We start from the raw sequence: 22,994 nt of genomic DNA, 5'->3' as shown, positions 1-22,994 counted from the left end.
CAAAGCCTCTCGCAGAGGGGGGGGGGCCCTCGGTAGGATTTGGGCACCAGCGATGCTAACAGCATCTTTGGGGGTTAATTATGCAGGCGGCTAAAATAAAGGTAGCAGAGCGCTTTGGAGTTTCATTTTGAGTTAAAGCTCCGATTAGCAGTACCTGGCATTTTGTTGTATGACTTTTCCTTTAAGGGACAGCAGAAAGTCATTCACTTCAGCACCTGTATAAGGAGTACTAGCCTCCATCTCCATTCCTCAGAAACAAACTTGCTGGCAGATACTACTTTTTTTTTTTTTTTTTTCCCATTTATTGATTTCCAACCTCAGGAATGTCCCAGTAAACTGCAGGGAAGAATATTCTCTGAAAACTGAATTCCTAAAATTAGGAAAAATCGCATTAAATGCTTCAGGATGAGATATAAGGAGGTAATAACTGTGGTGCTTTCAATGCATGCCCTTTCTTGTGCTTTTATTAGCCCAGTTCATCTATATTGATTATACCAGGGCTATCTACATGGTTATAGCTGAGCGTGTATTTAAATAAGTTGCTGAACCGGGGCCTTCAGGTACACGCATCTGTGTCCTCAGAAGGGGAGGAATGTTCTGAGCATGGGCTTTGGTCAGTGAGAGAGTTAATAGTAGTGAAATGTTGCCAACTCCCTGATTTAGTGGAATTGCGCCGGTAGTTTTCTGTCTTTCCTGGTACTGCTGCAGAGGAATAGCAGAGGGCAAAGGCTTTAGAGGGTTCTTTTAGGTGTTTTGTTACATAAAACCAAGTTTGTCAAATGCACAAGATTCTTTTTAGTGTTATAAATAATAAGATAAAACATAAGGCAAGATTAAGGACACTTTTGTCTTTGCTTTCTTGACTATATTATGGGGAAGGGCTTTTTTTCCAGCAGTACCTTCAGTATCATTAGAGTTCAGTTTGCGGGTAACTTCTCTGCACTTCAGCCCTTAGAAGAACTGGAATTGTAGCAATGATTAAGAAAGATATAGTCCCTTCAGGAATGTTATCCTTGAGGAATTACTGATCTTTTCGTATATATATGTGTGTGTGTATATATATATATATAATATTTTTAACATTTCATCCTTTCTCTTAAGTCTGTAAGAGGGCATAGGACATGGTTTGATTGGTGGCTGTCTTTCTGCAAGCTTATTTTTTGGCTTGTTTGTTTTTTCCATGCTTAAAATATATTCGGTATCATTTGCAAAGCTGTATTTCTTGCTTTTTTAGCTACTCATAAGTGCTGACCTTGATCTTATATGTATAAGATCAGCTGAAAAATCCCCAAACACTTTCTAAACTGAATGGAAATCAAATTGCCTGTCCTGGAAACCCAGCTATCTCTGTGGTGAAACATATCAAGGAGCTAAAGGGATACAGTTTGTGTGTATGGGACATAAAGTTATATCAAAGAAGAATTTGCCCCTGTGGCGGATGTGGCAGAAGGATTTGAGTGCCAGGTTATGGTCTCTTCTTGTGTGTTGTATGGAACACGTTGGCATTCTGCATTCACGAAACCAAAGGTGTCCAAAGGCACCTTTGCTCGCAGAGAGGCGTTTCACACCTTGTCACTGTTGCAGTGTAGTTTTGGCATTCGGCTCTGCTTGCCTCCTGAGCGCTGGCCCGTCTTCCTGCAGCTGGGGCTTTCCTGCCCAAGGGCTCACAGGAGAAGACATTCAAAGTCTACAGCCACCCATTGTGCCTGTCAAAAAGGACTTGAAGGAGTAGGAGAGGGCAAAGCGGACTCATCTCTGCTTGAAGTGATGAACAGGGTTAAAGGGGACAGGGGACGGATGAGGATAATGAGATAAGACCAAGGGAGGACGTATCTCTGGCTGGCTGTTATTCTCAAAGATATTCCTGATGCATTTTTCCGGAGGGGGTCAAGGTAGGAGCCTAAAACTCAGAGACCTGAACACACTGTAGTGTTTCTGAGTTGGAAGCAGTGACTTTCCCCAAACTCTGTGGGACTTCACCATTGGATTCACCTACAATGGACTCATAATCATGCAGAGGGACCTAAAATTGCATTCTCTGCGGTCCTTTAAAGCATTGTAGGATTGTTTGCCTCACGAGGCTTTGGTTCAAGTCAGTTTGAGCCATTAACACCATGGACGCAGGGTCTGTCTTGGAGCAAAAGCATTTTGCTCCTTTGAGGTTTGCAGCTCGTGATGGCTCCTTGGTGATAACTTTGAAACCTTGTTGGGGGATGCTACTGTTGTCCTTTCTGCAGAGAAATGCCCACTGGGAAATGACCAGGATGTAAAATGAGGCAAACAGGGACATGAGGGTGGGCATGAGGGAGTGACACGATGGACTTTTACATCTCTGCAGGGATGGGCACAGCATTGCCATGAACGCAGACTGACAAGTCTCTTCCTGGGATGTCCTAGTGCTGTAGGACATGCTGGAGCATGAAGAGTGTCAAGCACCAGCCAGGTCAGCCAACAGGCCTGGAAAGAGCGATAGCAGCGGTTACCGGGTCCAACAGAGAGCCAGCGCAGTGAGGTGGGAGAGGCAGCCAGGTTCTCTGGGACGCGCTGGAGGATGAGCGTTGAGCTTGCCAGAGTCTTCCCAGTGAAATATTAATGCTGTAAATTTTCAGTTCATTCAAAATGTCTATAAGCCTGTGCCAGTTCTGGTGGTGCTTTCCTCAGTGAAGGTTTTCCACATCCCAGGCAGAGGTTCTTCTCAATCTCAAAGCGAGGAACCACTCCAACTCCTCAGAGATATTCAGTAGCCTGTGGATGATCTTCTTTCTAGTAATATGGGAAGCTCCAGCTAAAAATCCTGAGCTGAGCAGAGTCTCCAAGATGAGCTTCTCTTCCAAGCTGCATCTAGTAGCTGGGCTGTTGGAGGACCTGCCTGTGGTTGTCTTGCAGGAGATCTGATCTTCCTTGTAGAGCTAATTAAAGAGGCATTGAAGCAGGGAGCTGAACCTGGATCTCCTGCAGCCTCTCACCCACACTTTCTTGGGCAAGACCTGTCTCAGAGCTGCGAAAGTCTGGTGATTCCGTGGCCAGGTTTAGACCTTTGGCCCATCTGCAGTTTTGATGGGGTCGGAAGTTGGCTCCTTGGGTCTTGTGTGGCTGTAGCCATCGCTGCGTGTCTGGGGCTGGCAGCCATTTCAGAGACGTTGTGTGCTAAGCAGGTGCTGTGTAACAGAGGTACAGCACCCAGGGCCCGGAGCCAGCACAAACGTCTCCGTTATTTAATGGTTTGCTCTTGTTTCTAACGCCAAATCTTTGTCCCTGGCACCATTCTTGTTGGCTTCCAAAGGGTATGAATTTGGCACTTCATTCACATTCATTTCTTTATTTATTTTTTCTGCTCCTACCTAAAATAAGAGCAGATCAATATATTGAATTTACGTGGCTTATTTGATCCTAAAAGTCATTGTCCATTTCTAAGTGGAGTTGTGGGCAATGGAAGCCACAACCTGACCTTACCTACACAAGAAAACATAGCAGATGAGTTACGATGCAGTTCATGGATGTCAGATCTCAACTGTAAATCATGGCTTTTTTGAACAATACTAATGCATGTTGATGGGAGCGATCTTTGTTTTAAAGGCATAGATTAAGTGCCCTGCAGTGCAAAATACCTAAACACGTTCATTACTCTCACCCTTGGTATAGATGCTACTATCACCTTTCTTGGAGGATAATGGAGGAGGATAATATAAGGAGGAATATACGGAGAAATGTAACCTGGCCTGGCAGGATCTCAGAGAAAATCATGTGTCTTAATTAACACAATTCGTTGCATCATGCACTTATCCATAATTTAATGATATGACTCCTACTTTCTTAAAAATTCTTTTTCATTCTCAAGCACCCTTTTCACAGATCTGTTTAAAAACGCACCTGCCAACCATATGCTTGTAAAAAGGCTCCAGCAGCGTAGACAGGAAACTCCAAATTCTTACCACAAATTAAATGTTGCCTGGTAATTACCAGGGACAAGAAGAGTACGCTTGCTGCAGTTATGGGATGATTAGCGAGTTTGGCAATAAATTTTGCTTCCCCAATCTGTCTGTCATTCCCCTTGATGTTCCAGCCCTCTGTTCCCTGCTAAGTCGTAATTTCACTCCCCAGGTTATAATGCTGAACACAATATGTAGTATTGAAGTTTATAATAAGTGGCTCCCCAAGGCTCATGGCTGAACTCCTGCCTGCTCCAAAGGGAAGTGGGACTGGACAATCCTCCCGCAGTTACGTCCCGTATCTCTAAACCACTTACGGTGTCTTCCTCCTGTTTTGGAAATAAGAAAAGGCTATCAGGGCAATCAGAAAAAAATACTAAGATCTGAATGATTTCCCCTCTTTTCAAGGCATTTGAAAGCCATTGTTGGACCTGCCGCGTCCCCGGTTTGAATGTCGTCTCTGTTTCCTTGCAGGCGTCTTTCCCAGGGAACTTGCACTTAGTGATGGTTCTTCGTCCCACGGGGTTTTTCCAGCGCACCTTCACTGACATTGGATTTCGGTTCAGTCAGGAGGATTTTCTACTCAAGTTACCGGTACGAGTGTGGAGAGGTGTTGTGCCTGTGCGTGTTGGGAGGCTGCCCGTGAACCTCGGGTCGGGAGGGCGAGAGTGTCACACTCTGCAGGCACCTATGTGAAGAGTAACTGGAGTGTCTCTGCCAGTAATGCCCTATATTTCCACGAAATCTCTCCTATAGCATTTTTCATCTCCCTTGCGCACAGTTTGCTGCCCACAGAGCATGTCCATGGTAGTGAGCGGTGGGCTTCTCAGCCTGTCCTCGTCCCCCATGTAGGCTGCATGCCTCTGTGGAGGATAAAACCATGCTCAGGAATTTGTTTAATGTCTGAAAAGTCGAAAGACATGTCTAGTGAAGCTTTTGCTATGAATTCCACCCATAATCGCCATTTTCATCTCAATGTAAACTCCATACTGACATCATGTTGGTATTTGTTTCTATAATAGCAACTGAACTGGTTTTATATTCTCAAGTCAAAGATTCCAAGACTTCTAAGGCCACCTTGATTATAGGGCACAATGAGAATAATTAAGAGAAGAAAAGTATGGAATCTAAGTTATGGAATCTAAGGCTGACACAGTTACAAACCCACAAAACAAACCAATGTTTTCCTTTAGGAAATAATATGATTTTCACAAACTTGCATTTTTCACTCTAAAACGATTGTGATCTGCACAGTTTTGAAAATTCACAACTTATCCCAGGGCAGATCAAGACACACAAAAACTCATGAGTATATATTTATGTGAAATTGGTCAATGCTTCATAACTTATTAAAATGTATGTATTTTTTCCAGATTACTGGTCATCCCTTGCAAAAACCTGCATTACTTTTGCTTTCAGTTCTGTTCTGCAGTCAGATACTGCAGCATCTCACTGTGTTTTGCATTTAAGGAAGAAAGCACCTGGGAGATCAGGGTTGGCTTACAAAAATGGCCAAATACATCAAATAAAAGCCCTGTTAAGCCATAAGCATGAGAAGAAAGTCATGCTGTAGAAAAATATTTTGAGCAAACCGAATTTTTAGGTACATAAAAGATTTGTAAGCTTGATATGTGTATGACTTGGGTGGAAGTGATGATCAACCAACTAATGGTGTTGCCTTGTTTGTAGGTTGTTATGCTGAGCTCGGTTAGCGACCTGCTGACGTACATTGATGAACAGCAATTAACCCCAGAGTTTGGAGGCACCCTGGAGTACTGCCACAGCGAGTGGGTCATCTTCAGGACTGTATGTACCGGGGCTGAGCACTGGGCTCTTGGGCGTTTGGGAAGGATTGAGGAAGGTTTTCTGTGAGGCAATGAGCAATGGGTAGCTGAAAGTAACCCCTGAAGCCAACTACATTTCCCCTATCAGATTTGCAAAGGAGTCAAGTGGCGTTAAGCACTTGATGGGTTTATAAGGGAATTGGATGATTAACTCCCTCAAGTTCCATTTAAAACTGCTCCTGAAAGATCTGTCTTCTTAAATCTTTATTAAAATTCCCTTAATAGTAGATACAATATAGGCATTTTTTTTTTTTTATATAATGGTTGCTTCATGTGATTAATATCACAAATGTGTTTGGGAACCAGGGTAATGAGGCTGCTCTCTGCGTACTGACTGAATGCAGAGAATTCAGAAAATTTCCTATTATTTTTTTTTCTTTGCAAGAGTTTTCCTTTAATATTGCCAGGAATCAGGCATTTCATTCCCTGAGCTGCGCCTTGCCGTGTGTTTCTAGGCTTCCTGTACGCTCTTAGTTTTCACTGGGACTTTGTCTCCCAGATTAATGTCAGGTTGGATTCCCAGTTACCTTCCCAACAAATCGAAGCACTAATGAAAAATGTACCGGCTATCCTAGTGCCCCTTGTCCTGCAACATTGTCCACTCCAGCAGATGTGGAGCTCAGTGTAGAGACAAAAGCACAAGACTTTGTAGCTGGAATAACTCAAGCTATTGCTTGTGCCTTTAACTTTGTGCCAGTTTACACTGAAGCACTGCCAAATTAGTGATTTTTTTTTTTTTTTAATTTTTGGCTCTTAGTTTTGTTCTTTTGCATGATGTGTTAAACTGATAATGACATAGCTCTCACACTTGGAGGCAAAAATGACAAAATGAATGACAAAAAATATTAATCTAAGAAAAGGATGAGTTTCTAGACTGTAGCTGCATATGGTAGATAAGTGTCCATATGAGAAACCTCTCTCAAAATGCCTTTGTAGTGTGCTCATAAAACATTTCCTGAAATTTCCATGGAAAATACATGCTGTTTAAAGAAAATATAGACGCGATCTGTTACATTTGAGTTTATTACCCCATTCCCAAGAGGAGAGCTGGAGCTCTTGTCCCCTGGAGGACACATGAAGGTTTCAAGCCTCAGCAAGGCTATGTCCTCTGCTTTTGCGGTGATTCCCTGCCAGCTGAGCAGGCGACCGGCAGCTCCTTGCTGATCCAACCGCCCGGTCACAGTCCAGGCTGCGAGAGGCTTCGCGCTCTTCCCCTCCTGCAACCGGTGGGAAGATCAGAGCAAAGAGCGGGGCTGGGAGAGCCCCACCTCGCCCCATGGTATGGGAGCTGTCTGGCATCCAGAGCTCCCAGTGGCTGTCTGGGATGTGCTGGGGAGGTACCAGCAGCACTCACTTCCATCCCACTGTCTCCAGTTTGTCTTGGGCACGCTGCTTAGCTTCTGCCTTTGTCCTCCTGGTGAAGCTGCAGATGAGGTGACCGTGGTGCCACACTGCCTTGTAACCTGCCATTTGGGCTTGCAAAGCTGGATATGTCCATCACCAAGAAGCCAAACACATCTCCAAAGCCTTACTGCCTGGAGGTGGTTTGCAGTGTGGGTTAACCAGAGCAGGAAGATAGAAGAGGAATTACAGGAATATGTGAGATGGATCCTATGGTGGCTTCTGCTATAGACCTCAAATATGCGCTAGGAAAAATCTCAGAGTGCACAAGAACAGGCAGCAGAAACCGAAGCATGAGGTATCTCTGCCCAATACTGTCCTCATTTAAGTCCCTGTTGTGGATTCAAACTGCACTAAAAGCCACCTGGCCACGTGTTGGTGGCCACTAGCTAATGCACCGCAGCACACATCAGGTCCGCCTGCAGCGGACGTCCCACCCACCTCTCTCAGAGCAAGCTGTTGGGCTCCCCTGCAGACCTCAGTCTTGGCTCTTCATGCACTCTTAATGAGCTGTAGGAACATCCTGAATCCCAAGCTGATTGCAATTATCGTCTCTCACCAGGCAATAGAGAGTTTTGCACTAACTGTGAAGGAAATCGCACAGATGTTACAATCCTTTGGCACGGAGCTAGCAGAGACCGAGCTACCGGACGACATGTATTCAATCGAGCGCATCCTGGCCCTGCGCACGGAAAAGTACTACCAGCTCAAGGTATGTCTCCTCAGCAGCTCTGCCGCGTGTTTCCAGCCCATTTGTGCAGCAAGATGGGATTTCTGGGGTTTGACTGCCTGTTTGTTTGGTGCCCACTCCTTCTTCCCTCCCATGCATGTGTACATGTTGACAGACAAAATAAAACACAGCTTGACTATTTCTGTATGTTACCCTTACATTTGCCATCCACTCAAGCAAATTACCCTGCCAGCATCCAGCAAACTGTCTCAGCTGCCGCCTCCTTGCTGGCTGCAGGAGTTGGTGTCTGTAGCGTGCTCCTCCTGTGGGCTTTGCACGTCTCGCTGGCAGGAGGGTGGGTGGGAGGCTTCATCGCCTGAGGGTTCGTGCCCCCGGTGGGGTTCCCTCTGCTTCCCCCCCCATGGCTAGAGAAAGCTGCGCACAAAGACCATCAGCAGGTCTGGAGGGATGGTTTGTCCCCAGGTCCCTCCGCCTGATGCGGCTTCCCCAGGGGGACTTAAGGAAACTGTGCTGGAGAGCATCCAAGGTAAAGCTTTCTTGTGAGCGCATGGTACAGAGCATTCCTGATGCAACGCCTGTCTTCATGTGAGCCTTTATGTTTCATCTTAAACAACATTTGTTTCTTTAATTTTTTAAGATTTTTTTTTTCAACTATTTGTAGTTGTGGTTAATATTATTATAGGATTTAGTGGAAGCTTTAGTGCAGCCAGCTGCTGCTATATCAAGCTGTTGTCTTTGCTGCTGCTGCACCTTTCTGGGGACAGCACAGGCCTGTCCCCAAACCCTCACTTCGGAAACGATTCCCATGTTAATAGCCGTGCTGTGCGGCTGAAGAATGAGCTCCTTTGCTTTATGAGAGGATTCGTTTACATAAGTCAAAGAAGTGTATCTATTTTCATTTATAATCATTCGTCATTCACGTGACAGTGAGTTCCCAGAAGGCTGCCTGTAAGAAATATGCAAAATGACATCCAAACTATGCTGTGTGTGGGCATAAATGTATGTGCATAAGTACAGAAAGTATCATTCCAGATACTGCCAATAGTCTTTTATTTCTTCTTTGAAAATGAAGAGAGCTGTAGTATAAAACAGCAGCTATATATATTGCAATATGACTGACTGACTTAAACTTCATGCTTAGGACTATAGCCAAAGTGTAGGGGGCAAATATCGGCTCCACAATGTAGTCCTGTATATAAACCAGTCAATAGTACGCACTTTCCTCTGTGGAGAAGTAAAACATGTCATGTGTTTTCATTTGCGTATAAAGCACAGCAGCGCTCGGTACAAGGCATCTGTTGCTTTTAATGCCTTGTCTATTAATTTCAAATATCAAAACCGCTCGTTGGTGTTTGACTGAAATGAAGTCCGTTGGCTTTTTTCTTTTGTTCCTTCTAAGACCATGAAAGATGAAAGCGGATGAGAAACTGTGCACAGATTGTGGTGACAGCAAGACATGGGATCCTTGTCTCTCTCATGACAACCCCAAGATTGGTACAGCTGATTCCTGAATTCAGATAATGAGTTGATCAGAATAATTTATGTAGCTGTGATACTGAACAGAAGCTGGTTGCAAACACAATGAAAAAATGACAGAAATTAATTAAACAGAGTAACTAAGAAATTAACCTCTTTGATATACTGAATCGAAAAAAATCGAGTTAACACCTGTTTGACAGTCGGGCTACTTTGTCATACGTATAATGAAAGGCTTTGAATCCAAAGGGGAACGCAGGTCTCTGGAGAGTGAGATGTAAGAGGATGAAATAACAGCCACCTGCGGTCTAAAGCATACTGTGTAATTCCTCTTCCCTTTTGAGTCTCCGGGATGCGGTAGTATCAAAAGGAGACGGGATTTTTGCCTTGTGGTCACCTTCTGTGATGTTTTACTGATAGGGATGCAAACGGGCAGCGGACACTTGGTGCAGGGAGAGGAGAAGCTCCTGCAGCCATGTCATTCTGCTCCTGGGCTGCTGCCCTGAAGATGCAGTTATGTTTAGGTTGCTGTGAGCTATCTGGGGCAGGCAGACATTTAAGCAAGTCCATGCTCTCTGAATCTTCCCCCTAAAGTGGTTTTGCCATTGTTTCTCTTGCAATAGAAATCTGGCCATCTCCTAGGACGGGCTCTTACTCCTCCAGGAGCTGTCTCTCCTTCAGGGCTTCTTCCAACTCAGTTCATCAGCCACATCTGTTTTCTCCTTCCTTTTCACCTCTGTGTTTGCTCTCTTTTTTCTGATATTGGTTGACTAAATGCACCTGTTTGCTTTGGGGCTGAGCCCAACATGGCACAAAGCACCTCAGCTGATGCTAATGAACACATCAAGGGTTTAAATTGTCCCTAAGTGGAGGTTACGTTGAAAGTGCTGACTTGCCTCTATACATAGAGGCTCTAGTAAGTGGTGCCACCTCATGATCTCAGTCCTAGCTTTGTCCCACTATGGGATGCTCTCCCTACAACCTCCTGTGATGACCTTGATGGAGAAGCACAGTCTCCAAGCTGCAGAAATACTTGCTTGAATACATGAACTTGTAGATATATCAAAAACACAAACCCACCTGCTCACCGAGAGAGACCTGTAGTAGTGCTGTCCTCCTGCCTCTTGAATCATTTTGTGGCCTGATGTTTTCATGCGTGCCAGTTTCCACCCAGCCTGGTGACCAGTCCATGGTTCAGCCTCCTCCAGCTCCAGGGGCCAACCCCACGTTAACAGGGCTAAAACATCTGCTGGGAGTCCTTTGGTCTGATGGATACTGGTGCTTCATTTCATACAGGGAAACCAAGGCAGGAGAAACACAAAAGGACTTAGCCTTACCTCACAAAAAGTAGCCTGAATCAGAAATGTTTTGCATTCTACAGGAAGATATTAGAGCAGTCACAAAAGAGGGAAACTTGCTTTTGAGCAGTTTTGAAGAGCCTGACTCCGGGGAATGCAGTCAGGACCCACACCACGAGAGGCCTGGGGACTGGGAGACTGTGAATCGGTGAGTGCACTATGTTCCTAATTTGCCTGATTTTTGAGTGTAAACACTCAAGTTATTTAAGTGTCAATGTGTCGTTTAGGTCACCTATCAAACAGGTAAAGACAAAGATACCAGAGTTTTGCTCCAGGCCCATCAAATTGCTGGGTGACTTCTGTCAGACGACTTTGACCTGCTCTGATTTTTTCCCCCACTGATATGATGAGGCTGTGGAGCAGATGCAGGGCTCTCCTGTGCCAGGCTCCCAAATATTGTTCAGATAAATGGAGATAGCAACAACTGCTTCACCCAGGTGCTGTCATCTGCAGTGATGATTTCATTAAAATTCTCTGAGATCTTCACAAGTCATATATACATGTTGGTTGACTTCTCCTGAGAGCTTGGGTCCTGAAGACCTGGATAAGTGATCTCTAGGGCTTGTCCATCTCTGCTTGTCCTCTGTGAATTTTTCCAATCCTGCCCTTTTTCTGTGCTCAAGGTTACTTGGTCAGCTGCGTGAGATGGAGACTGCTTTTGATGGCTTCTGGGAAAAACATCAGTTAAAAATGGAGCAATATTTACAGCTGTGGAAGTTTGAGCAAAGTTTTCAAGAGGTATGATCAGATGCACTTCTGTTGGCAGAAGGAAGAGTTGGAGACGAAAAGGAGGGGAGAGAAGTTTTTATGCTTTTTATTTTGAGAGTGTTTAATTTATGCTTCTGTTCCTTGACTCTGGCAGGTCTAGTTAGCCTGGGGAGACCACTGTGCTTCCTCATTCAGAGCTAATTTAGTTATCTCTGCCCTGCAGTCACATAGATTTTGCTGATAGAAGCATCTTTGAATTTAGAAATTAGTTCTTGGACACTAGTTTTATTATTGGATTTAGCAGTCTTAGCTAAAGTGTGATTAATTTTGGTCTGAGAATGATTTTCTGCCTATGCTTTGTATCCTTTTGCAGCAGTCTTCTTCTTTGTGTCTAGGTCAAGAATGCCATTGAATTTTTAATGGGTCAGCAAGCGGAGCTGCCCGACACTGGCGACAGTGTCCCCCAAGTAAAACAGAGGCTCAAGGACTTGGGTCATTTCGATGGTATGGCTCAGGTGAGACAATCTTTCACAGAAAGAGGCACTAATGAAACACAGGAGGCACATTGTGTATTTGTGGTAGGAGGTGTTTTCTGAAATTACATGGTTCTGGTGTAATTCGTTGGTAAGTGGCTGCACAAAAGGATTGATTTCATGTCTTTGCTCTGCGCAGCAATGCTGTGATCACTCTGAAAGCCAGGAACAGGGTATTTAATTATCATAGTTAAAATAAATTGCTGAGCCACCATGAAAATCCAGAACAGATAAACGTCTGAACATAGGGGAGGTGTGGGAGTTAATGAGCTAAAAGAAGAATTATTTATATGTTAAGTGCTTTAGCAGTGCTAATAGGCAGAGACTTGTTACCAGGCGCACGGAGAGGCAAAAAAGTTGCTATCTTGACATGTCTGTGATTTGAACATAACATATGGATGAAGACTAAGAGATGCAGGGGAAAGAAGAGTGAAGAGAGATGATTCACAGGAGCCCAACTGAAGATGTGACTTCTGTAGAGGGATGTGCTTGGCAAGTGGGCCAGGGTTAGTGGAGGTCCTGAGGGATCTGGACACAACCCCCAGAGGCTTCTTTGAAAATAAGAGTCTTAGGGGAAAGGTCTACGGCTTTTTGGCCATTTGGAAGAAATATTTGTGGAGAGAGTGAGGAGGAACAAAAGGCCAGGCAGACAGGGTGCAGCAGGGGAGCAGTCCCAGCAGAAAGCCAACCCTGGGGGAGACGTAACCATTACACTGACTAAGATGTGCAGACAAGATAGCATGTTCTTTGCATCAAGCTTTGCTGCAAAGAGATGGTTTATTTTCACCGTAGACCTGAACCGATCCAATTCCCTTTCATGCTTCTGAGCATCGTATGCCTAAACTGGACATCAGCTGCGTTTTTTTTTTTAGAGTGCAGTCCTTGGAGATGGCAGCAATACATTGCCAGCAGCCATTCACAGCATTGCTAGTTTGGTGAAATACTGTTTTCTTCTTCATCCTCCTTTTGGATAGCAAAAGTTTTTTTTCCCAGATGATGGGTGCCATTTTATCCTGCGTAAGCCACCCATTCTGGCTACTCCTAATGGCAGTCATCTCCATGTGTACCTGAAAACTGGTAAGACAAGAAAGTGCATGTTGTTACATGTAGATATTTTGGCATTATTTCAGTAAGTGTCCAATCCATTCTCTTCCTTTCACTGAAGGATCTGATAGGGAAGGCTCAGGTGGTGATACTACACGGACACCAGCTAGCAGCAAATCATCACTACGCACTCAACTTAATTTGCCAGCAATGCAACGAGCTGCGGCACCATTCTGATGTCTTGTCTGATGAGATCAAAAGGAAGCAGCTGCGGCTGCAGAAGACCTTGGATCTTCATACACGCCTTCAGCAGGTAGAGTTCAGAGACATAGTGCCCTGAGAAAGAGATAGTGAGCTTTTCCATGGGGTTAGCCTCTCCACTTCTTAGCTGGAAGCATCTGGAATTTGCAGCTTTGCGTCAACAGTTCATGGTAGGAAAGTGCCTCAGAGGCTGGGGGAGTGCTTCACCCCTCACTTAGCTGGTTAAGTTAGCAAACAGATATCTGCTGGTGCTGTGAATAGTCAGCAGAAAGAGATGGGCATCTGCAGGGGACAATTCCAAACACTAAAGTTCAGCTGCTGCTGTTGCTCCTCCTTTCATGGTGCATCCATGTGTTAATTGACTTTTGAGGTTTTCATACCCAGTGCAATAGAGGTAATGCTTTCAGATAAACTCCAGCCTTTTTTTGTTAGTGATTTATTAAGAATTAACATAGCTCACTGTAAAATAAGGTGACAGATTGTTAGATAGGCGCAGCTGCTGTGTGCTAGCGTGGAAGTGGAGTCATGTGGCTCCAACGCTCTTTGATATCTTAATCGGCATCAAAAATTCATTTAGGGAAATTCATGCTAATTAGGCCAGAAGGCACACGACTGTAATATGCTTGAGCCCATTAAGAGAAGCAGCGAAGTTTGACCCTGTTCCACTTCACTGTTTTGGGGGACTAGGGAACTTGGGTTTTTTCTCTGTATGCCCCACTTCAATATTGCATTAATCTGTGGGGACGGACGATTCCTCAGCAGCCTCTCAGCTGCAGGGCAGTGTCCTCTCCTGGGGTCCTTGCAGTCCTGGTGGTCTAGCCCATGGGCTCTGCTGGAGCACACCGTGGTCCTGCTCTCTACGCTCTCCCTTCCCCTTCACAGCACTGGAGGTCCTCTGTCGTTCTTGGCTGCAGCATCTTCTCATGCCTGTGCACACCACAGTGTACAAGTGCCAACTGAACCCCCGCCTGGCATTCATCTATTACTTGTGCATGTTAAATGTACAACTTTAAACTGCAATTTAAAATCCTTGTTTTTTTTTTTTTTTAAACATGAATGTGATTACTTTGAGCATTTTTCGCAGTTCAGGTCTGCACTGAGCCAGGCATTTATCTCAAGAAACCTGCCTGTCTTGTTGTAAACTCTGTAGTGCCCCCTTCAGCTTTCTGATTTGGAGAAATAAAGATCTGCTTATCATTTGGTTCAACTATGCACTAAATAGTGCTTTTGCGTCAGTTATACCACTGGTTTTATCAAGGTACAAGTGGGAGCACATCTTGGCTGGGTATGTTGAGGACTGCAGTCACCCTCCAGAAAAAATGTGGCCTTTCTACTTTCTCATCAAAATGCAATAGCCGCTGAGCTCTTTAGGAGTGCTAATTATCTCCATGTTGAAAATACAGATCCAGTAAATGATATTCCTCATGGGAACCTTGATTTAGTAGGGGTGCCGCTGATGGTCTCGCTCCCCGTCTTTGCCCTGTGCTGTTACCAGGCTCTGCAGTGCTGCGATGAAGGTGCCTACCTGCTCGCCAACCAGCAGATGGATAAGTGCCAGTCTAAAGAAGGCGCTCAGAAAGCTCTCCAGGACATAGAAAGATTTCTTGAAAGCTCTTCAGCCTACTTAAACTATGATCCCCAAGCCCTACACTACGATTTTGAGTCAGTCTTAACATCTGAATTGAAGGTAAGCAACCCCTCCAGTTCCTTGTTACACAAATGAAAAGCAAGATCAGACTGTGTTGTGGTGTTGTCAGCTTTATAGTCCTCTGTTTTGGGCCAAAATGCAAAATAATGATAGTTATTTGATCACGGGAGTCTTTTTCACTCTCTACAGTGCCAGATACAGTCAGTGCATGTCAAGCTTGAAAACGTTCGGAGCATGTTTGAGAATCGGCAGTCTTGCTTCAAGAAGCTGTTGGATAAACACGTGCGGCCCGTCCAGTTAGTAGCCCCTCGGCCAGAAAATCCACCAAGAGCAAAATCACCATTATTCTCTCCTAAACATGGTAAAATATTCTAAGTTTATGGTATTTTTGGATTATAATATTGCTTTGAGGCAGGAAGAGTAAGGCTAAGGACGGTTTTGAGAAACCAACTGGACCTTACTGGCTGAGACAGAGTTGTTGTATAATGCTAAATGTATATGAGATGATTTATTATCTCTCCAATTTTTGAGTCTAGCTTCCCATACCTGTGTGAAGAATGGGGCTGGTTGCTTGGTGTTTATTACTTCCTACTCAGTGAAAAAAAGAGAGCTGTAAACAGCACATACTTCCAGTTCTGCTTTACTAGCATCCTATTGGGCTGAAAAATGGTGAATTAGTACTACAGGGAACAAGGGCAAGGTTTATAAATTTATTAGCATACCTATTCTCTGTGGCAGTCTCCATAACTGTCTTGAGCTGGAACTGACATAAAGTTAGACTGATGTTTGCAAAGGAGCTTGGAGAAATGAGGAGCTCAAATCTCATGAACAGAGATGAGCTGGATGCTTAACTCCCTTTGATTCCTTGAGAATGTCTTCCTTAAATCCCAGTTGTGTAATAATTAATGCCCATAAAAGTACAAATTCTGGTTGAGCTGAGTTCGCTGAATGTTCTGCCTTGATTGTGGTAATGGGATGTGGCACAATGTTAACTTTAAATGATAACGTTAAAACTTTCATCCTTGGCAGCCCTGTATGTATGAGAATTAAAAAGTACTCCAAAGTAACATCCATGTATTTTAAACCAGGGACATGCTAAGTTATGTGGGAATATTAAATTCAGTGATCTGACTGTATAAAGCAATTAAAAATTTGTGTTTTAACACAAAAGTTTTAAGATTAATTAATGAATCTTGGTTATGGTGAATCGTAGCAGGTGCCATGCAAACAGTACAAGTGGCTCCAGCTCAGGCAGCGACTAATGTAAAAAACCAAGCTAGTGAAGGGATGGGCATGAAGCTAGATGCAGTGAAGGGAGCTAAGCTGCTCAAAATGCAGGCCAGTGAAGCAAATAAACCCAAAACTTCCTTTTCCCCAGGCCGATGCCACCTTCCCTAGACCACACTGCTCTCTGAACCTCCCTCCTCAATCAGGAAAAAAGCTCTGAGTCTTTAAATTGGAGTATTGCCCACTTTACGTAATGTAACTTTTCCAGCTTTCGAGAAACAGGAGAGTGTTAAGGAGGAATTATTGACTTTAAGAGTAGGGGCAAATGGGTGGCCATCGCTGTCAGATGTTGTGAGACCATCATCAATCGGCTGGACTTATTTCATGCCTTTATGGGATGCACATTTTTCTAGCAAAGACCCTCAGTCACCTGCAAAGCACAGGTATCCTCCATTAATTCTCCTCCTGAAAGAGATGATCAAGTGTGTTGAAAGGAGCATAGCCAGCAAGCGGGGAAAGACAAAAGGCTCCTCTTTGGATAGATCATGCCAAGAGAGCTTTTTAATAAGGCCTCTGTTTGACACGAAACATCAAAATGCTGCAGGCCTGCTGGCGTGATGTGCAGTGTCAAAGACGCATGCTGGGCTCCGCTGGGAGTGCTTTGAGGTGGATGGGTTTTATGGTGTGGATTGAAACCAAACCACCTCTGAGCACATTACTTTTGTCCTCTTTTTCTTTCTTTCTTTTGTTTCCCCCGGCTTCTTTTTCTGTCTGAGGACAGATGCTTCCTCTTTCATCTTTGCCTTGGATTTGAAGCCTGTCTGATAAATGTGGTTCTAATTCTGAAGTTGCTTTTTTGGGGAAAAAAGAGTAAACCTATCCTGTCCTGAGCCATAAAGCGTAGTGAGATGTGCAGCAGCTGTACAGCAGGCTGCGGCGGAGCCCGAGTGCTGGAGTAAAGTCACTCGTGCCACAGAACATGGAGCTGCAGCTGGTGACCATCTCCCGTCTAACTTCCTATCCGTGTTCCCTTCCTCCCAGGGGGAATCTCCCAGTAGGACCACTGGCAAGTCCTCACTTCTTTTGGGTTTTCCTGTCCGTGATGGGGCACACCCCATGGACACCTCTGATCTGCTCTCCAGCGTCCCGATCTCTCTCCTTACTCATTCGGCGTGTTTACACGTGGAGGTCTAAGGCCTCGTTGGTGTGATAAGGTGTAAGAGCTTGATCTTACAACAGCCCCGTCTGAAGACGCGGGGCTTGCTCTCCACGTGGGTTTGCATTCCTCTGCTTCCATTTTTCTCCCTACGTCTTCTGCTTCACAAAAGGTGGCTCTTCGGTGTCAGCACTGTTCAAACCTTCGATCTAGACACAGATGCTGTTGCATTCATATATGCTGTGATACCTCTTTTCACCCTAATGGAAAGATAGCTCATTAGTCCAGTTTGGTTTTTTTTTTTCACTTTGCTAGCCTCTTCTTTCTATTTGTAACCCAGGTGAATATTGCACATCAGAACGCGTTTATTTTTGGTCCATCTCAGGATTTGGTGCAGCCACTGGGGCTGCAGCCTGGCATGTGGAGCTGTCGCTGAGGCTGGAGCCGGCACGATGCTGGAGAAATTAATTATTGCCATTCATATTGGGGGAAAAGACCCTTTTGGTGAAGAATTGCCATATTGACTATTCAGGAGTAAGAAGTATTTGAAAGATGCCATATAACTCGTTGGGGAGATTGATGTTTTATTGTTAAACTTCCAGTCTACCTCTGTGACCCAAAGTATTACAACTTGTGATTATTTACTGACAATATCAATAAATTCTTCCAAGGTGGAGGAACAGTTTGTACCAGCTGAGCATCTTGCCCTATGTTCATAAAAGGACTTTAAAACAGTATCCCAGTAGGTGATATTCCTTTTGGTAGTTTATTTGATTTTATTGTTTTCTATCATTTGCACAGGCTTCACAGACTTTGTTAGGTTTTGATTACAGTATTCACTTAATGGACATTTTGTTTTTTCTGATTACTTTTTACTTTATGGCCTTTATGACCATCAGTGTGACTTGTGTTATCTGCTATTAGTACTGTTGCTTGAGATATCCTTTATTTTGTCAGTTTCCTTGTAGTATTAGCTAACTAATTATTCATTCTTAAAATGTATCCCATTTTTCTTTGTGACTTATTAGTTTCTGTCTGAATCGTCTCCTTCACTAGAGGTGTACATTATGTAATTACGTTTTTTTTTCTACCCAAGGTGTGGATTTTAATTCCAGTTTGAAATTTTCATTTGATCTCTCTCTCCCTGGGAAGAAAACATCAAGAAAAACTCTAAGTTCTCGCAAGGTAAAAATTATTCATGTAATCCAAATGAGTTATATACGCTGAAAAACTGAAACCCTTCTAAATATTGATTGTACTTAGACTTTGGATTTGAAGATGCGCTTTTTTTTTTTCTTTTTAAAAAAAAAAACCAAACCAAAACACCTTTCGTAGCTGTATGGTTTAGTTGGATTAGTCCAGCACCTGAGATCTATCTTAGATTGTTTTTCCAAGTAACAGATATCGATTTCCTGTGTGTTATTCCCTGAACTTGTTCTTTGCATAACAGTGATGTCTATTAGGAAAACTCCCCATCCGCAGTTATTTCCCCTGTGGAAACTGTTCTCTGGTCTCTGCACTAATGAATTATGTTACCAGTATTTTCAGATTTTATGTAGCAGAGTAATTTCTGGAAGTAATTGGCTACCCATTGTACACTATGCTCTTTTAAAGTTTTGTGTCACAAAGGGTTTCTTAAAAGGAAGTGTATTTCATCCTTCTCCAAGGAGTTCCCATGCCAGCATCAGGGCCTGGGCTCGTCCTGCCTCTGCAGTGACCTCCCTGCAGCTCTTCCCAGTGCATCCCATTTCTCTTCCAGATCGAAGTAATGCACGACTATCAGGAAAAACGGAATTCCTTGCAGTCTTTTATTTCAGACAGTGATGACAACTTAGATATACTAAAAGGGTAAGCTTTCACCCTGTTTACATCACTCAAAATGATGATTATTTCTGGCCAGTCCTTGCCCCATCCATGTGTTCCTCCAGCCTGACCTAGGTGTTCTCTCTTGTGCTTTTACCTGTTGTATCATCCCTATGTTGGTTGTTCATGAGATCGCACTATGTTTTGGGCTAGTTGAACTGCACTGATTACCTGTGGCTTTTTTACAGATATAAAAGTAATATACTTCTTTTTTTTTTCTTTATTTTAGCCATGTCATAAATGAGCTTATAGAAACTGAGAGAGTGTACGTAGAGGAACTCTTCACTGTTTTGACGGTGAGTGACTTCTTCAGATTGCTCATTACTGTTCCCTGGTGACTTGTACAAAAGGGCACCCGCCACTCTGTCAAACTAAGCAAAATGTGTTGGGGCAGGTTTTTACCAAACTGTTAGATCCCAAGCTAGTCATAAATTTTCAAGTTTTCTCCTTAGCTTTTCTTTGTTGGAGGCATCTGCAGGAACAGTTGGTGTCAGGATGAGCTTTTCATCTAGAATGAGGGAGAAGCCTTCTGTTTGTACACAAAAGCTCTGGTAATTAGTTTTATCAGTGCCTGGAAAAATGTACAAAAAGCTGTTATCTTTAACTGTTCCCTAATTTCTCTTGCCTTTGGAGACAAAAGAAAGAAGCTTGTGTTTTATCCTTGGGAGGATTCTGTCTCAATACTGTGAAGTTTGTGAATGTATAAAGCACATTTCTTTAGAAACCAGATTATAATTTCTCATACTGTCACTTTAGACACTTTATTCCAAAATAACTCTTGCTGATGGCCAAAACAAACTGGCTGTTAAATAGCTCTCCTCCCTTGCCTTTCTCTCACCCAGGAGCAAGCAGGATATAAATCTGTTGGACTGCAGGTAGTTACATGTAATTGCCCTGCACTGATTGGTTTTTTTGTTGAACCACACTCCGTATGATAAAGTGGTTGGCAGGTACACAGATTTATTACTGTGCATATCAAGTTTAGATAGAGAAAAATGGACAGATAGACTTAAGTTTTCTGAAGATAGTATTTCCTTTAAAGAGGGAAGCCTGCTTGCAGTGGTTAAATATAAATGACTAATTTTCCAGATACTTATCTTGTACTGCATCCTTAATCCACTACAAAATGCCTGCTTAGCGTAAGGAATACCAATTCCAACCATAGTGAGTGTGAGAGATTAATTTGGAAAGCCAAAGAAGATATGCCGTACATGCCGAATACATTTTTGCAAAAGCATTTTTGCTACTCGTGTTAAGAGGACCTCAGTTCTGTGCAACGCTTGATGACTAGCATGGCCAGCTTGAGCTGTGGCTAATGGCCTTCTTGATGTCATCTATGCAGCGATGGTCCTGAGCTCCGGCCACGCCTTCTCATTACCTTACAGTTAGGATGTTTACCATATCTGGTGAATGTTTTTGCATTGGCGCAGTGATGTGATGTTACTGAGAGGAGGTTTGCATTGTTTCCTAGTTCCACCCAACAATTTGTAGTGCAGCGGTGTTCCTTCCAGTTCCTCCCCAGTTTGGGAGGCTGTGATTTCAGGAGGCAGGTGGAGCCACAGAGGACAGAAATCCTGAGGCATCAAGAAGAGTGAGACCCTAGTGCTCAGCAGGTCTTGTACAAGAGCAAAAAGCCCATTGATTTTGGTATTTGATCTCAAGCTGTCTCTGCTTTGTAACAAGTCACCTCGTGCACCGGTTCTCCTGAGGTTTTGTGTAACTGCATACCCCCTACAAGGACCTTGCCACTCCTGTGTTCCACGGTCATAGCAGCGGATGTGTTCAACCCAGACAAGTATTCCTCCGGGACCAATCCCACAGTCAGGCCATAGCAAGGAGAAAGTGGCTGCAATTTCCCTTTAGTGAACAGAGACCATCTTGGCAGTGCTGGCCAGCCCCACGGTAGCCATCCCAAGCCATCTCCTGCTGGACCACAACCCCTGCATGCCTGGGGACTGAAAGACGGGTTTAGGGACAAAAATAAGGAAATAAAAGGGATGTTGCACTTTGAAACAAAGCAGATTGTATTGAAAGTCTGTTCACGTCCCTTTTTCATCTGCCTCCGAGGACATGCCAACCCAAGGCCTTACCAACTGAGTGATGAGCCCCTTTTGCATCCTGCAGGGCTACAGAGCTGAGATGGATAACCCCGCCATGCTCATCCTCATGCCTCCTGTGCTGAGGAACAGGAAGGATGTCCTCTTCGGAAACATGCCCGAGATATATGACTTCCACAACAAGTATGATCCTGGCTCTATTTCCCCTTTTTATCAGACTGATTTCCTATAATGATTAAATACCCAATCCGTACCCTGCTCACCACTGCATTTTGTCTCTTCTCCCATCTCTTGCAGAATTTTCCTGCACAGTCTGGAAAGCTGCCTGGGAGCACCCGAGAGAGTGGGATTTTGTTTCCTAGACAGGGTGGGTGACTCATTTTCACATATAAAGCAGCCTTGAAGGCCAATGTTTCTCCCAATTTGTCACACTCTGCAACATCTCAGTTATGTCAGTTGAGTGAGATGCTTTTGATACGCAATACCAACAGCAAGGCAGGGAGCGTAGGTGCATGGCCAGTGGCAGATGGGGGAGAGCAGCAGTCGTGACTACACCATGGTCTGCTGCGATTCCCAATAGTGGTTCTTTCACCCAAACTCTGTGACTTTTAGATATTACGGGTAGCAGCAGAGATAAAAGCAAATTTAGAGTTGGGGTGTTCACCTTATTTGGCTGCCCAGCAGGTTTGTGTGCATGCATGTGACTTGCTTTTTGGTTTCCCTTACAGCGAGAGGATTTCCAGATGTATGAGAAATACTGCCAGAACAAGCCCCGGTCGGAGTCCCTGTGGAGGCAGTGCTCCGAAAGCACCTTCTTCCAGGTGAGCTCTTTGTTCCTGCCAAGGCAGGCATCGTCCTGGGACACTCGCTTGTCCTAAACACCCTCCTCAGCACCCCAGTGATTTTGCAGCATATTCTGTTTACCGTCGCATGGAAGCCTCACAAAAATAGCATTTGGAGTTTCTTGTACACAAGGAGTTGAAGGCAGACCCATTCTTATATTATTTTACACGTTTATATAGAATTTCTCTAGTTATAGGCACCATATGACATTTTTACATGAAATCTTCAAAGTCATCAAACCATACTAGTCATGCTGTTGGAATAACTACTTACAGTTGGTGCAGAACTTACTTGATCTGAATTCTTTGTTCCAGGAATGCCAAAGAAAATTAGAGCACAAACTCGGGCTGGATTCCTATTTGCTCAAACCAGTGCAGCGCCTGACAAAATACCAGTTACTTCTGAAGGTATTTCATATTCTGCTTTGAAAGGACATCAGGAGATTTGTTTTCTGGTTTGTTTTATTTTTCAATGAAAGGTTACCTGTAAATCAGCACCAAGCCTTAGATTACATATTGCTTATCTTGGCCCTCCATAGTGACTTTCAGTGAGGAAGAAAATTCACATACCTGGAAAAGGAACAAGTGCTTTTAATAAGCCATTTTTGGGGGGAGAAAGACTGTTTGAAACTGTTCAGAGACACAAAATGACAGAAGCACTTCTAAGAAAACTGAACCAGAGATGATCATAAGAGTATGATGAATGAAGTACATTATATTGATGCATCTCTTCTTCTCCTCAGGTTGTTATAGTGCCTGTAATCTTTAGTGCATTTATTCTTGTGTCCCCCGTCTGAGACAGGGCAGTGTTGTTATTCCCACTTTACAGGGTGTGAACAACAGTGGGGTAGTGGCTTCTGAACCCCACCTTCCAGCTTCTTGAATGAGGGATGAGTTACACAAGAAGCTGTAAGTGGGCAGAGGAGGTCTGAAATGAAAGTAATTTTATATCAGTG

The 22,994-nt window shown here is 43.9% G+C and overlaps 1 protein-coding gene across 3 annotated transcripts in view; it reads left to right on the top strand.

Moving 5' to 3' along the window:
- The window catches only part of MCF2 (MCF.2 cell line derived transforming sequence), a 64,416-nt gene that overhangs the window by 25,333 nt on the left and 16,089 nt on the right, over window positions 1-22,994 (top strand). For all 3 annotated transcript variants that reach the window (XM_087749071.1, XM_087749072.1, XM_087749073.1), the window contains 16 exons: window positions 4,404-4,523; window positions 5,619-5,735; window positions 7,737-7,886; window positions 10,723-10,847; window positions 11,323-11,437; window positions 11,803-11,922; window positions 13,106-13,297; window positions 14,741-14,932; window positions 15,083-15,254; window positions 18,373-18,461; window positions 19,036-19,124; window positions 19,369-19,435; window positions 21,264-21,379; window positions 21,494-21,563; window positions 21,925-22,017; window positions 22,354-22,446. In XM_087749071.1, coding sequence (XP_087605197.1) covers window positions 4,404-4,523; window positions 5,619-5,735; window positions 7,737-7,886; window positions 10,723-10,847; window positions 11,323-11,437; window positions 11,803-11,922; window positions 13,106-13,297; window positions 14,741-14,932; window positions 15,083-15,254; window positions 18,373-18,461; window positions 19,036-19,124; window positions 19,369-19,435; window positions 21,264-21,379; window positions 21,494-21,563; window positions 21,925-22,017; window positions 22,354-22,446 — 1,920 coding nt within the window. The remainder of the gene's footprint in view (window positions 1-4,403; window positions 4,524-5,618; window positions 5,736-7,736; window positions 7,887-10,722; window positions 10,848-11,322; window positions 11,438-11,802; window positions 11,923-13,105; window positions 13,298-14,740; window positions 14,933-15,082; window positions 15,255-18,372; window positions 18,462-19,035; window positions 19,125-19,368; window positions 19,436-21,263; window positions 21,380-21,493; window positions 21,564-21,924; window positions 22,018-22,353; window positions 22,447-22,994) is intronic.

Source organism: Nipponia nippon, unplaced genomic scaffold (assembly GCF_047370975.1).
Source record: "Nipponia nippon isolate SJK-2023a ecotype South Korea unplaced genomic scaffold, ASM4737097v1 scaffold_12, whole genome shotgun sequence".
NCBI classification, from domain to species: domain Eukaryota; kingdom Metazoa; phylum Chordata; class Aves; order Pelecaniformes; family Threskiornithidae; genus Nipponia; species Nipponia nippon.
This window is presented reverse-complemented; position numbering and strand designations above follow the sequence as displayed.